This window comes from Phalangium opilio, unplaced genomic scaffold (assembly GCF_054372755.1).
Source record: "Phalangium opilio isolate 3A_F unplaced genomic scaffold, DU_Popi_V2 ptg000031l_1, whole genome shotgun sequence".
NCBI classification, from domain to species: domain Eukaryota; kingdom Metazoa; phylum Arthropoda; class Arachnida; order Opiliones; family Phalangiidae; genus Phalangium; species Phalangium opilio.
The window spans coordinates 1,095,994-1,111,081 of NW_028324158.1; the positions used below are offsets into that span (position 1 = coordinate 1,095,994).

The 15,088-nt window shown below is 36.5% G+C and overlaps 1 protein-coding gene across 1 annotated transcript; it reads right to left on the reverse strand.

Annotated features, from left to right (window-relative positions):
• Positions 1-1,849: 1,849 nt before the first annotated feature.
• Positions 1,850-14,415, reverse strand: LOC149687027 (O-acyltransferase like protein-like). Its single transcript, XM_089870792.1, has 12 exons — positions 14,179-14,415; positions 13,915-14,117; positions 13,379-13,455; positions 12,611-12,787; positions 10,795-10,888; positions 10,637-10,729; positions 10,396-10,561; positions 10,227-10,306; positions 9,579-9,701; positions 9,400-9,520; positions 2,744-2,930; positions 1,850-2,166 (listed from the first exon to the last, which is right to left on the reverse strand). Exons 1-12 carry the CDS (start codon positions 14,239-14,241, stop codon positions 1,880-1,882), a joined length of 1,671 nt encoding a protein of 556 aa, XP_089726918.1. The 5' UTR covers positions 14,242-14,415; the 3' UTR covers positions 1,850-1,879.
• Positions 14,416-15,088: the final 673 nt, after the last annotated feature.

Below are 15,088 nucleotides of genomic sequence, written 5' to 3' on the forward strand. Positions count from 1 at the left end.
CGCCCTCCCCGATCATAAGCGAAGACGCGAACATCAAAATCTACGGTTTAAAATGTTTGTTATTATTACAAGTATTAAAGTAGGTAGAGCACATAATAGGTAAGAATAAGATATATATACTAATTCATGTATTTATATTTAAACGTCCGGTAGCATCCCTTGCGCGATTTGAAAAATGTTTCCCCTTTGTGCCACCAGGAAGACCCGTGTCGCGAGTTTTACCTAGACAATGCCAGTGGCTAAATTCCCTCCGATTCACGCTTACGGGTGGTTTGATATGCTTATGCTACTGTATTGACAAAACATGGACGCTCTTCCTGGAATTTGTATATTTTTCACGACATGAAATTGCCTTTTTAACATATTATGCTGTCTCGAGGCTTTTACAACTCAATATTTTTTTGATTATGTTGCTGAAATAATTAGCCCTGGGCCCCGTCACGCCTTAATACGGCCCTGGCTTAAAATACGAGGTTCCATACGTCCATAAAATCGAAACACCGTGATAGCGAGGCGCCTAGGCAAACCCGCACGTCGCGAGGATAAGGCAACTAGCGTAATACGCTTCCCATCGTACACCCTCAGAAAGACTTTATTAATGTGTGGCTTTCCCCTCGTCAACGAGAAACGAACGACGTCCGAGGGATCAGCCACTGGCATATTCCCCCGGTATTACCTCTTTGGAAAATTAAATGCCGTAAATTCGGGCGATAAGCCTACAATCCGTTCTAATATTGAAAGAAAAACTGTAAAAAGTAATCCCGCGTGTATTTCCGCGTTATACGGCGTAATACGCTTCCCATCGTACACCCACAGAAAGACTTTATTACAGAGTGGCTTTTCCCTCGTGAAATTTTCCGTATAGAGTAAAATTTTTGCTACGCCATCTAGATGGCGTGTGCAAAAATTAAAAACGATTAGTAAAATTATATTGAAACAACAATATAATATAGGTTTTTTTATCAATTGCATCAGACCAATGATATGGCGACCAAAATATTGAACACAGAGCTCTAAAATTTTACTATGATGATCATGTGGTTACAATCATAATGTGTACCAATTTTTGAAGAATAGTGTGGAATACATTGTAGCTGGCATTCTCGGCGCCCATTTTCCAAAGATGGCGGTGAAAGCTCGCGCTCTACAGCAGGGGACTTGTATTATAATTTTTGTTGGGTCAAAAACAACCTGTTTACCAATTATCATCTTTATGTTCAACTGTTCTAGGTGAAACCCTAAAGGTCCTGGGCTAGTATATTTTGACCCACTTCTTTGAAATGTCCGTGTTGTTTTTTCAATATCTTTACAATTTTGATTACTGAATTTTCCAACTGACAAAGAAAATTACTTGTCATTGAAATGACAATGATAAGAAATGAATCATCAATACAAATCAATCCATTTCCATTATTTGCGTTAATCTAAAATTGAACCTTATTTGATAAGAACGATGGTGGTTTTTGGGGATTTTAATATTATGTAATGAAGTCATCAATAAAAAATAGTTCTTTCAACGTTATGGCATCATTATAGAACTTCCACAGTACGTTTCATTATTTTTTTTTGTATTATAGGGAAAATCTAACTTATATTCCTAAAGAGATGGGTGAGAAACGTTACTTTGGCAAAATTGCAAACCCTCAAATGCGGAAAAATAACTAGTAAGTTCTTCCATTCGGTTTGTTCATTCAGGTTTTCAGTTTGCATAAACGTTTTGGTGTGTTTTCAAAAAATATCGGAACACATAATGTATCCAAGTAAAGCTTTAATAGACAAGATAAAGTAGAAAAAAATGCAATAGTAATCTAATATATTGGTTAACCATAACAATTATTCTGAGGGTTCACATATTTTATAATAAGGAAAATAAATTTATTTACTCTATCTTTGTAGAATGGGTTCGTTTCTGTGAGTCTGAATCACGAGAAAGGTACAAACTGTTAAAAGGGGACTGAATCAGAATGTAAAGTATAGCTGAAAGTGTTATGGTTGTAAGACACACTCCACAAAATTCGAAGATGATGTCTGAGTGACTAATGTAAAGATTCAGTCTTCTCGTAGAATTTCGAAACGATATTATTGGCATATTGGTCAAATACATTAGATACGTTAATCTGGAAAGTGGTCTAAATATTGTCCAACAAAACATTTTGTTCAAAAAACCTAGATTTTTCGAAAACGTTAGTCATAAAACAAGCAACAATATTTTCGAATACTGAAATAGACCATTTTCAACAATATTTTTAGTAATTGACTTTTTAATACGATGAGAAAGAAGGAGAAACAGAACTTAAATATTATCAACTTGTATTGGAAATATAAGTTTCTTAAATAATTAAATAGTCATGATTGCCTTTAGTTCTTTCAATCTTTGGTTTTTGATAGGTTACTTCTTTGGCAAGATTATTTTAAACAACCCAGATCTTGCGCTTCAATTTGATTTTTGCTCACAATCCTTCAAAACTAGATTTCCTAAACCTTGGCTTCACTGCATCACGTCTAAGCCTTGCTCTTATATTGTAGCCGTCGACGGTAGTTTTACTGTACTAAAAGCGCCACCAAGCGTGAAAACAAGGTTAAAAAAATACTCTCGCTTTGCGATTGGCACGGGCATAGATAGATTGAGTAGGCTTCGGTTATAATTTCAGATTTAAGACACAATCGCTTGTTTTGGTTCGTTGAGTTCTACTAACTATTATGAAGTTGAAAACGGTCTATATCCGCTCAAACTAAAATTTACCACAATATCCATAGTAACTGGCCAGAAGTGTCCATCCTAAAGCTACACCCCAAGCCGTCCTGTGAATTGACTGGTATATGGCAGCAACCCACGATGCTGGAAGTTCGCTACGATGCCAATCACATGGAATAAAAAGCACCGCACCGTACAGCATAAGTGACAATATCCAATACATCAGTCTGTTTACCTGAAAATACGATAAGTGTATCGTCAATCTTTTTCTTAGTAAGGAAAAAACAAATGTTACGAGTAATCGTGTTATGAAGGAAAACTATTTAAAAAAATCCCTTTAAAACATGGCAATGTCGTTCAAATAGGTTTAAACCCCTTAAGAAACAAGTTTTAATTATATGGTGATTCATACTTTGGTTCTTCCTAGACAGATTCCTATTTCAGTTTTTTAATGCTCTATTTGTTGGACATTATATATTTTTCACCAGTTAAAACGCTAAGCCTAATGCTAATTTCTGAGACATAAATCATGTCCCTTCGCCGGAAGTTAGGCTTATCTCGGTATTCTTCCCGTTGGTATACGGACTAAATACCCCCGAGACAAAAGACCCCCGAGACAAAATCCCCCCGGTGAAAATCCCCCATTTTTAAAAACGTACAAAATCCCCTCTCTCAAGACAAAATCCCCCGGTCATTTTCCCCCCATCCTAGTTAAGAGTACAAAATCCCCCCACTCTCAAGACAAAATCCCCCCAGTCTCTCTAGTCAAAATCCCCCCAGCCTCTAGACAAAATTCACAGGTCATAATCCCCCGACAATAAAAAATACAATATCAATATTATCTAAAACACTGGAAGCCCCAGCGATCTGGGGGCGTAGTGGATAAGGCGTTGAACAGCGGAGAGAAGAATGTAGGTTCGATTCCCCGAAGGTATGTGCGTATTATCAAAATATAATTTGAATTATTTCTAATTATTTCGTTCAGTTTCATTAATTTCTAGGGTAGAAATAGGTTTACGTATTAATAATTAGTTATTAGCGTTAATAATGGAGAAAAATTGGAAATAAGAAACAATTTTTGCTTTAGAATTGTTGATTGGTTGTGTCACTGACATTAAATATTGACATTCAGTGTGACAATTTTTTGATTTTATTCGGGTTCAGTTGAGTTTGGTTGGGTTGGGTTGGGTTAGGCTAGGTTGGGTTGGGTTCGGTTGAGTTGGGTTCGGTTGGGTTGGGTTGGGTTGGGTTGGGTTGGGTTGGGTTTGGTTAGGTTAGGTTAGGTTAGTTTAGGTTGGGTTGGGTTGGGTTCGGTTAGTAATATTTTGGAAATGTTGTAACAATGGTACGCCTTTTCCAAAATATTATTTTTTACATTTATTTTCTTCCGAAGTAACATTACTGTTTAAAATATTGAGATTTCCCTCCCTTTAGAGACTGGCCTATAGTTATAGGCTTAATATTTTTTAGATTTCTATAAAAGACAATGCATATTTTAGCACTTGCTCATTAAACCATGGAAATTATAGCGACCAACAGAGGTACGGCCTTTTCCAAAATATTATATTTTTACATTTATAGGGGGGGGGAATTTGTCCTGGGGCTGGGGGGAATTTGTTCAGAGGCTGGGGGGAATTTATCCTGGGGTTGGGGGAATTTGTCCTGGGGCGGGGGGGAAATTTGTCCTAGGGCTGGGGGTAATTTGTCTTTGGCATCCTTTCGGGGGGAAATTGTCCGGGGGATTTTGTTTCCTACCTGAGGGGATCATGTCCTTTTCTTCTCTAATGGGGGGATTATGTCCTACATTCCTTCCCGTTACTCCCCTCCACTAATCCCGAGATAAGCCTAACTTCCGGCGAAAGGGAATAAGGTGGATTGGAAAACCTATATCTAATTAGCCTTATGCCTGATCAGCGCCACTAGGGTGTAGCTTTTAAGTAAATATTGAGCCAAGGCTTAACGTCTTAACTTGATTTTTTGGGTTTTAAAAGACGATAGTTTATTTTCAATTATTTTAAAATCTTTCTTAATCGTGAAAAATACCTTAAAAAAGGTTTTTCAAAGCTGTTTTATCGGGTGTACCTCGTATGAGCAGTTCTTGAAATAGCAGCCGCGATTCCAAAAAAACAGTGGCGTTGTTCAAAACTGCTGTTTTAGAAATAGCGGTTGCTATTTTGGGAAATAGCAGTGTTTGTCTTCAGTTTCGAGTATTTCTTAACAATACAGTTATATCAGAAGGGAATAAGAGAGAAGGGACACACTTTATATCTCCATAATGCTTTACACTCGTAACAACAGTCATACTAACCTCAAATCAACTACCCTTCACTGATTGGCTATCTAACTTCTGGCTTAGCTGTGACGTCACATAAGAAGGTGACGTCTCGGTTGACGTATAAAAAGTAGTTTGTTTACAACTTTACAAGGAGATATAAATGGCCGAATTTCATGTTGATAAACGAAATCAAGCTGTGCAATTAATTTAGATACACGGGAATTGAGATCATACCAAAATCAGATAATTTGAAGGTAATAAATAGATGAAAACTAATTATTCTGAATTAATATTAAAAAATAAAAATTAGTTTCAATAAAATGCATACTTGAGGTTATAATTACACAAGAACGAAACATCGACAGCCCTAAGACAAATAGGCGCCCCTCCCCTGCCCGCAGACTGCCACCGCCTAGAGAGAAGAATAAAAAGAGGGGGAATAATGAACCCCCCTCCCATCCGCCACACCCACTGCCGTATACGCCAGTGAATATACGTCAGCGAACTGGCGTATACGGCAGTATATACTCTCTCATACTTGAGGTTATAATTACACAAGAACGAAACATCGACAGCCCTAAGCCTTTGGAGAATGAAAATCTAGCAGACAAATAGGCCGCCTGATACCGCGGAGAACTTAAAGAACTATATTTGCAGTAAATTGGTTAAAAGCTGTGTACTTGCGCAAAGTTTTCGCGGTTTTCTTGAGGTTGGTCGGACTCTCGTTACCAAAGCAGGCTCTAATGTCTCCCTTCTCTCTTATTCCCTTCTGGTTATATTCGTTGTTTTCGAAAACTACCTTTTTCTGTGATTTATTGGATCGTGTTTTTAAAGTACACTTAAATATTGCACTATTCTTCAGGCTGTATCAGTTCACAATTCTAATACCAGGATAGAAAATATTTCAAGAAAGCTTATTTTATTTCGGAAGTAGATAATTGTAAACAGTAATTTTTTGGAAAAGGCATATTATTATTTGGAAAGTAAATGAAGATAAACAACAATATTTTGGAAAACCCGTAACATTGTTACACCATTTCCAAAATATTACTAACCTAAGTCTAACCAATCAAAACAAAACCTAAAAAACCCAACCAAACCCAACCCAACCTAACCTGACCTGACCTAATAATATTTAATTGAAATAATCAACTTTAACCTAACCAAACCTAACCTGACCAAACCGGGTGTGACCCAAAATCCCCCCAGACAAAATCCCCCAAATCATAAGTAACGGACAAAATCCCCCCAAAACTCCTACTTGATGGACAAAATCCCCCCAGATCATATTTAATGGACAAAATCCCCCCAAATCATATTTAATGGACAAAATCCCCCCAAATCATATTTAATGGACAAAATCCTCCCAAATCATATTTAATGGACATAATCCCCCCAAATCATATTTAATGGACAAAATCCTCCAAATTATGTTTAACGGTTAGGTTAGGTTAGGTTAGGGTTAGGGTTAGGGTTAGGTTAGGGTTAGGGTTAGGGTTAGGTTAGTTTAGGTTAGGTTAGGTTAGGTTAGGTTAGGTTAGGGTTTAGGTTAGGTTAGGTTAGGTTAGGTTAGGTTAGGGTTTAGGTTAGGTTAGGTTAGGGTTTAGGTTAGGGTCTAGGTTAGGTTAGGTTAGGTTAGGTTCAAATAATTCGTTGACACCTTTTTCCAAAATATGCTCCTTTTAATTAGCTACCACCTTTTCCAAAATATTCTCCCTTTAAATAGCTACCACCTTTTCCAAAACATTCTCCTATCAATTAGCTGCCACCTTTTCCAAAAGATTTTTCTATTAATTAGCTGCCACCTTTTCTAAAATATTCTCCTATTAATTAGCTGCAACCTTTTCCAAAATATTCTCCTACTAATTAGCTGCCACCTTTTCCAAAATATTCAGCTTTTAATTAGCTACCACCTTTTCCAAAATATTCTCCTTTTAATTAGCTACCACATTTTCCAAAACATTCTCCTTTTAATTAGCTACCACCTTTTCGAAACCATTCTCCTATTAATTAGCTGCAACCTTTTCCAAAATATTCTCCTACTAATTAGCTGCAACCTTTTCCAAAACATTCTCCTACTAATTAGCTGCCACATTTTCCAAAATATTCTCCTTTTAATTAGCTACCACCTTTTCCAAAACATTCTCCTTTTAATTAGCTACCACCTTTTCCAAAACATTCTGCTATTAATTAGCTGCCACCTTTTCCAAAATATTCTCCTATTAATTAGCTGCAACCTTTTCCAAAACATTCTCCTACTAATTAGCTGCAACCTTTTCCAAAATATTCTCCTTTTAATTAGCTACCACCTTTTCCAAAATATTCTCCTTTTAATTAGCTACCACCTTTTCTAAAATATTCTCCTTTTAATTAGCTACCACATTTTCTAAAATATTCTCCTATTAATTAGCTGCCACCTTTTCCAAAAGATTTTCCTATTAATTAAAAATATATTTAATGTAAAACCGTACAGTATGTCTTCTTCCAGTTCAATAGAATTTCGGTCCAATGGGACTATAATAAAATCGCACCTTTTGGCTACGTTCGGTCGAATGCGACACCACAAGCTGTGTCGCCAAAAAATGTGAAATGTGAAATAAAACAAACTACTTATATTTGAAACTTCTGTTATATATTTCTCAGAGGATTTTCGTTGGGGGATTTTGTCTTGTTATAATGATTTGGGGGCATTTTGTCTTGTTATAATGATTTGGGGGGATTTTGTCTTGTTATAATGATTTGGGGGGATTTTGTCTTGTTATAATGATTTGGGGGGATTTTGTCTCGTTATAATGATTTGGGGGGATTTTGTCCTACATTGGGGGGATTTTGTCGCATTGGGTTAAATGGGGGGATTTTGGCCGGGGGGATTTTGGCTGGGGGATTTTGGTATACAATCGACCAAACCCAACCAAACCTAACCTGACCAAACCCAACCTAACCTTACCAAACCATACCAAACCTAACCCAACCCAACCCAACCTAACCTCACCTGACCTAATACGATTTAATTGAAATAATCAACTTTAACCTAACCAAACCAAACCCTGCCTAACCTAACCTAACCCAACCTAACCAAACCTAACCTAACCCAACCTAACCTAACCTAACCTAACCTAACCAAACCTAAAATAACATAACACTATTGGGGGTTCAAATAATCAACTTGAAGCTAACCATATTTGACCTAGTTCTATTTAAAGGGACTGTAAAGAGGTCGGCGGACCGTTGAATTTTTTTTAAAAAAACTCACCCGACCCACCCGCCCCTCTCTTGTGATTGGTTGAGTGCCGCTCTGCTTCGGCGTTTCCCCAGTTCTGACCCGCGAGAGTCCGAGACCCCCGCTGCGTTTGCTAGAAGGAAAGACTTTCGTTTTGCTCACCCCCCGGGATTGTGACGTCAATAACAACGTTTTCAAAAAAAAATTCCAACGGTCCGCCGACTTCTTTAGAGACCCTTTAAGTTCATATAACACAGCGTACACCATAACAAACAACAGTCGTTTTTCGCATTTCTGTTTTCCTGCTCTTTAGAGAACTGCTGTAATGGTACGCCGCGTTTACGAGAACCGCTGTAATAGTACGCCGCGTTTACGAGAACCACTGTAATGGTACGCCGCGTTTACGAGAACCGCTGTAATGGTACACCGCGTTTACGAGAACCGCTGTAATGGTACGCCGCGTTTACGAGAACCGCTGTATCGGTAACTGTTGTAACGGGTAAACTGCCATTTCGGGAAACCGCTATTTAGGGAACTGCTGATATGAGGACCGCTATAATGGAATCCGCTCATACGGGAACCGCTCATCTGAGGGCTTCCCGTTTTATCTTCTACGACTAAATAATTACGCGTAAAACTCGTTAACCGACCATTTTCGTGCGCTAAGTCGTAAAACCGAACAGAAAAGTAAAGAAAAGTTTCATCCCGTTTTTGCCACCCTCTGATTCGCTATGATAGTCCGAAAATTCGTCACTACATCCTAGTGGCCCTGATCAGGCATAAGGCCAATTAGCGACTGATACACCAAGTGAACTTTCAGCAGACAATTTCTGATAGAAGCTTGCTTTGCTATTTGTTACAGATTAATAGTTCAATTTTCTTTTGTCAAAAAAAAAATTGCCTTAGGCTTAACAAAAAGTGCATGGTGAGTTTTCTCAATGATTTTTATGTTATGTTATTCTAACTAGAGTGGAATATTCAAACATATAAATTATTTTTTAAATATTCTGCTAAATTTTTTAAAAACTTGTAACTTCTCGGCTCGTTTTTCGGTTATGGGCATGGATAGAAAGGCTTAATGCCTAGTCATATAGGCTTCTTACGTTACTTTGACGGAGTATACACAATGTTTTTAATTCATACAATTTTAATTTTGAAATTTTTTGAAAAGTAATCCTTTGAAAGGGTTTACGGAGTATGTAAGCTTACCTTGCCAACAGTTAAATGCTTTTTTTCATTAATTAGAAAACCGATAAATATTCCAATGACATATGGGCCCAAGTGGCAGTATGGTCTAAAATAAGTATATTTCATTCCTTCTTTCATAAACCTGCAATGAAATTTATATTTTTTTTGATTTTATGATTTGTTTTTAAAAGAAAATATACTTTTCGTCCTGTGCTTCAAAAATTATTGAGGGGTGAAGATCCAAAGCTATTGTTGTTATACCCATGATAACCATTGATGCAACAATAAGTGCAACTCCTATTACGGTCGCAGTTACTGGCTTCCTAAAAAAAATTACTACACAATTTGAATAAGAACTTCTCTAATAATTATCGCAGCTGACAGTGAAAAATATTGTTCAAAAAAATGGACTAAATTTGGAGTGATGCGTAAGACTCAATCCAAATAGGGCTTCAACTATTACTTAAAGGATGTCAAAAAGATTTAAACCATATTGGGGTTAAGGATATTTTTAGATAAAACCATTAACAGACTGTAAATTGGATTGAAAAGAAACCATGACCATTATGCTTTAAGGTAAACCCTTACACAGATGGCAATTTACTTAAAAAAAGGCAATTACAAAATGGTTTAAAATTGTACTAAGGGTGCCCTCTCCATAAAATGTCCTTCCGTATGCTTAAATCAAAACTCATTTAAAATGTTTAAATTGCATATAGCAAAGGAAATACAAAATTAGTATAAAATGCATTAATGTAAAAATATTTTTGTAAGGACCACTCGTTACTAGCTTAACGTGAGCAAGTCTTTCGGTTCCAGACTACTTAAGCGTAATATTGAAAACCTACTTGAAGTATAGAATTGACAGTGCAATACCAATCACGTAAAGATGAACGTCAGCAGAAACGTACCATGTATGAACCAAACACTTAAATACGTGAAATTAATATCATGTCAAGGACTGGACTTTAGTCATTGAAACTGAATTTATAGGCAAAAATACCATAAATTTCGTACCATTTCATCGTATCCAAACCAGCTACTAAGAAAAAGGAAGTTGCTCCACCACATTTTACCACATTGCTTAATTTCTCGACCTAATTCTTCTTCCCACAAGGGACCAGATGAGAACCATTTTGTCTGAAAAATCATGGCAACTACAAACCACATTGAAGGAGCCAAACTGTAACGCCATCAAGTATTTCTGTTATTGAAAACAGTGATCATGAATGTGATTATAGTTGGGTTGAAGTCTCACCGCAAAATTCGTTTAAAGATAAGTTTCAACGGGTTCACTTTTCCATTTAATTTACGGAGAGATAATAGCGTATAATGACCAGTTATTAAGCCTCTGAAAATTCAATTACAGAATATAGTGAGATTGAACATCCGTGTAAAAGTTTCACCAAAACTTACGAAGCCAAGAAGAAGTTTTCTACACTAATGAAAGCATTCGCTAATCCTTGAAAACTACGATGCTCCAACATTTCATCTATATTTAATATTCCACCTAAAATTCAGAAGCAAAGGTGAATTTTCTAGAGGTTTCTAATCCACACAATTTAGTAAGGTAATACTATAATGAATGATGAAAATTTTGAGTTTTTAAGTCATACGAGAGAGCTTATGATGCTAAAGTTTTGACGATGTAAATTTATAAACATATGACGGTTAGCGTTCCCTATGTTTTGCTAATTATTTTAACATTTTTTTAACAGAACTTTAAATAATTAAAAAAATGTTTTGTGCAGTCATTACATTATCCCTTTGACGATTCGTTCTTGCGCTCGTACAAGCTTTTTTGAGTATCGTGAACTACGCGCGAGATTTATTCAAATTTTTTTAGAAAGTGCACTGCTAAGCCTACCCCTAGTTTCAATTTTCTTTAACAAACATGGCGTTATTGTTAAACCATTTCTTGTCGTGCAGCTTTGTAGATCTCACCAGTTCTTGGAACTGGATTGGAAGATCATCTTGTTTACTTACTGTTCAAACTTCAAAGTCTGACTCTGGAGGTGGTGCCTGGGTCTACCCTTTAACCTACAAGTATGGCAATTTTGCTAGCGCTTTCAAAGCGGAAATATAGGTTATCTATCTCTGTGCGGATTTCTGCTTCAAGTAAAATTATTGCGGTCAAACAATGCAGAGCTCTTAATGCGCTAAACCAGAGCAGGGCACCAACTCTTTTAGAGAATTTTTTAATAGAAACAATTATAGGATTTTATAGGACTCATCTAGAGTGTGGATAATTTTATTTCAGTGAGAATGTAAGACTCCTTAAAGCGTGTTACATCTGGATCTAATCAAGTACTGAAGGGCTGGCACGGACACATATTCAGATTTACTTGAAAGTAACCAATAATTAAAAAATCATTAAGCAAAAAGTGAACTAAAGTGACAGAAAATACCCAAATCAAGCTATTTGAAGGGTCATGTTGTAAGAGATAACCGATTTGCATAATTCTAGTTTATAATTAATGATATTTTTAACCTTTGTTGTGCTATAATTGAGCTCAATCTGTGTTATTCCATATGTCTAAGGCGAAATTCATTTATGTTATTGTGGAGCGCAGCTCAGAATGCAAATTAATTGTTATCATTTCATATAAATATCAAAATAGAATTGTTTAAGTTCAATTATTTTAAAATTGACTGTAACAAATTGATGAGCGATTTTTTGATTTGACAAAGTGAGATCTGGCTCATTCTGCGTTTAAAACGTCAGGCTGGTTACTGGTTTCTTTACTGGGCACTGTCGGGTCAAATTTCTATATTTAATGGGCATCGTTGATGACCCGTTTTGCAGGTTCTGCAAGGAGGAAAAGGAAACCTTCTCCCATGTCCTCTATAGCTGCGACTACCTTGTGGCTCTGAGGTTTGAGCCTTCTGATTTGCATTTAATTGAACCTTACCGGTTTCTTTTTGTTTCGTTTCATCGATGCGACTAGACTCTCCGTGTTCTAACTAGCACCCCGAGCAAGTTAGAACACGGAGAGTCAAAGCGCATCGATGAAACGGAGAATCCTTTGGTATCGGTGCATGAAGTGGCAACGCGTCACCCCCTTCAACGGTTTCAATTACAAACGAACAGCCAGTTGGGCTAGATTATTAAAAGAACTCTAAAATATTTTTACTAAATGGGAGTGCGGTAATATGGTTTTCGTTGAAATAGGGTAGCTCCGGTAAGGTTTTTCGAATACGTAAACAATTTATTACCACAAGAAAGTAATACTTATTCCTGCAAAGGGCAGTAGTCCATATGAGTGGCTAAGAATAACCCAAATCATTGACATAAATTTGAAACCATCAAGAAAGCGAAGACTGTCGTGCCGTGAATCATTTAGAGTTACCAGCTTCTTAAAATTTTGAGTAATTGAAAAACATTCTAAAAAGTGTTGCGTTTTTCCACCTACAATTTCAAAATGTTATTTGAGTGAAATATATATTTTCCAAGAATATAAAGCTTTCGTCTTTTAAATACCCGCATGGGCAGGTGTGGTTTTTGTATCTTAGTTTAAAATTCTCGTTTTCATCTTGCCTACCTTTGTATTAGCAGAAGTGAGATGAGACTAGAAGTGAAGGGCTCTAGCATTGATAGTAGATCCTGACACTGGTGAACAAATTTGAGGATTTTATGCCGCTTCCCACGCGCCTACACTATTGAGAAAAAAATTGGTCGAGTTCCAAAAACATTTCCTATCCCCTTCCCCTCAACGTAAAGCGGCCGAACACGGACGCGGTTCCTTGAATCTAGTTCGGCCGTCTACCACCGCGAGCATCTCTTGTTTTGGAGGGAAAATTCAGAAACCGCTACTAGAGGGCCAACCGTTCTTGTGTTATCAAGAATATTCACTTTCGCCGAGTGAAGAATTTGGTTAGCTCAGTACTTCTGGTCTCATCTCACTTCTGGTATTAGTGAATACGAGAAATATGAGCATATGTTTCCAGAACTACCACTACGGGTAGAGATAGAACATAATGAGGTCTGATTGAAACTTACTTTTAAACCCGTTTAGTGGTCGATAGTAGAGAATTGAAGATATTACTGAGATAAAAACGATAATTGCAAATGAAATCCTGTAAATTGTCGAAGCACATGTAAGAAATCTGAAATTCTATAAAATTGAAGTAGATTGTCGTAAATATAGGTCAAAAATTTATGGAATCGTTAATTTGATCTGTAGGATATTTTCAAACTGGTCAGCCAGATAAACGCTCCAGTTTTTATTACGTGAGAGTGAAAGAACCCTGATCTGAAGCAAAGTGTGTGATGGATCGGGCTTCGGAGAAATTACTCATACGAGACGTGTGATCTGAGTAATTTGATTAACCCTTAAGTGTCGTGACGTGTAATAGAAACAATTCGAACTAAATCAGATTTTGTGCAACACTACAATTTAAGGCTTGAGAAATATAACTTTTAGGGATGCCTATTACTGGGATTGTTTCCTAAACAAGTTGTGGATATAGTTTCATAAGCAAATTCCCAATACGGAAGTTGTATTGAAGAATTTTATATCCTCGAAAATTCCTTACCAAATAATGATGTCTTTCGTCTGAATTTTAATTTTTGAATTATCTTTGCAGTAAGGCACTCTGACCTGCATTCCGTACTTCTCGAAAATAACTCTGAACATATTTTCTAATTCAACGGCTCTGCAAGGTGATGGAACGCAGAGTCCCCATCGAAAAGGAAATCTGTATAACATGTAAAGTCGCTTTCCGAGAAATTCCAAAATCTGGCGACGAAATTAAAAAGATTTTGAGACGAAACCTTTTTATTGTTATTTTAATACATACGGATAAATTATGACTTAATGATGATATGTTAAGGATAACCGATTGACTATGAATTCGGTGCATTGATTCCCTTGGCTTCGGTAATGGAGGGTGTACATAAACAGGACAATAGTGACCCTTAACATGAGAGTCAATACGAAGACAAGAATCATAGTCTCCATTAAATCCAAGTATTCCTCTTAGAGATCCAGAAGTCGGTTTACCAATCGAATCAATCACTATAGGATATAAATTGCGTTTTATACTCTGTGGACCTCATATAAAGTTATATGTTTATTTCAAGAATGAAATGTTAATTTTTACGATAACTTAAGTCAAAAGAAGGATTATTTGACAAGCGTTTCATCATTGATTCGAAACTTTTAAGAAGATGCATTTTCATAAAAGCTAAAAACGTGACAATTACCGCTAGAGCGTGATATCGCATAGCTTTGACATTTACAAAGCTGGTTGATGCGGTTCAATAATGGCGGAAAACAAGAAACTTAAGCCATATTTTCCTAAAGGGTCGCCGAAGCTAGTTTCATTACCCTCGCTAGAGAAGCAAGACGCGTTCTCGAAACTTAGTTTTAGCAGAAGCTGGTTTTAGCTAGCGATTTTTCATTGAATAGAAATTTGCATCTTGAAGCTTCGCGTCATCAACCATAAATACTGAATTCAAAATAGTACTAAAAACGGCAACGGACTAAATATGCAAAGTTTAAAAAAGCCTTTCTAATAGTCATAACAGTATTTCGACGAGATAAGTACATTTTGTGATCTTTTGACTTATTTTACAAAAAAGCGATGCAAACATTTTTGTATTTCTTATTGTAATTTAACTATATGTCGTGATTTTTATTCAAATACTTTGTTTGGTTTTAGTTTTCTTTAAAAAAACGTTTTTCAGATTTCATATTTCTACACTAAA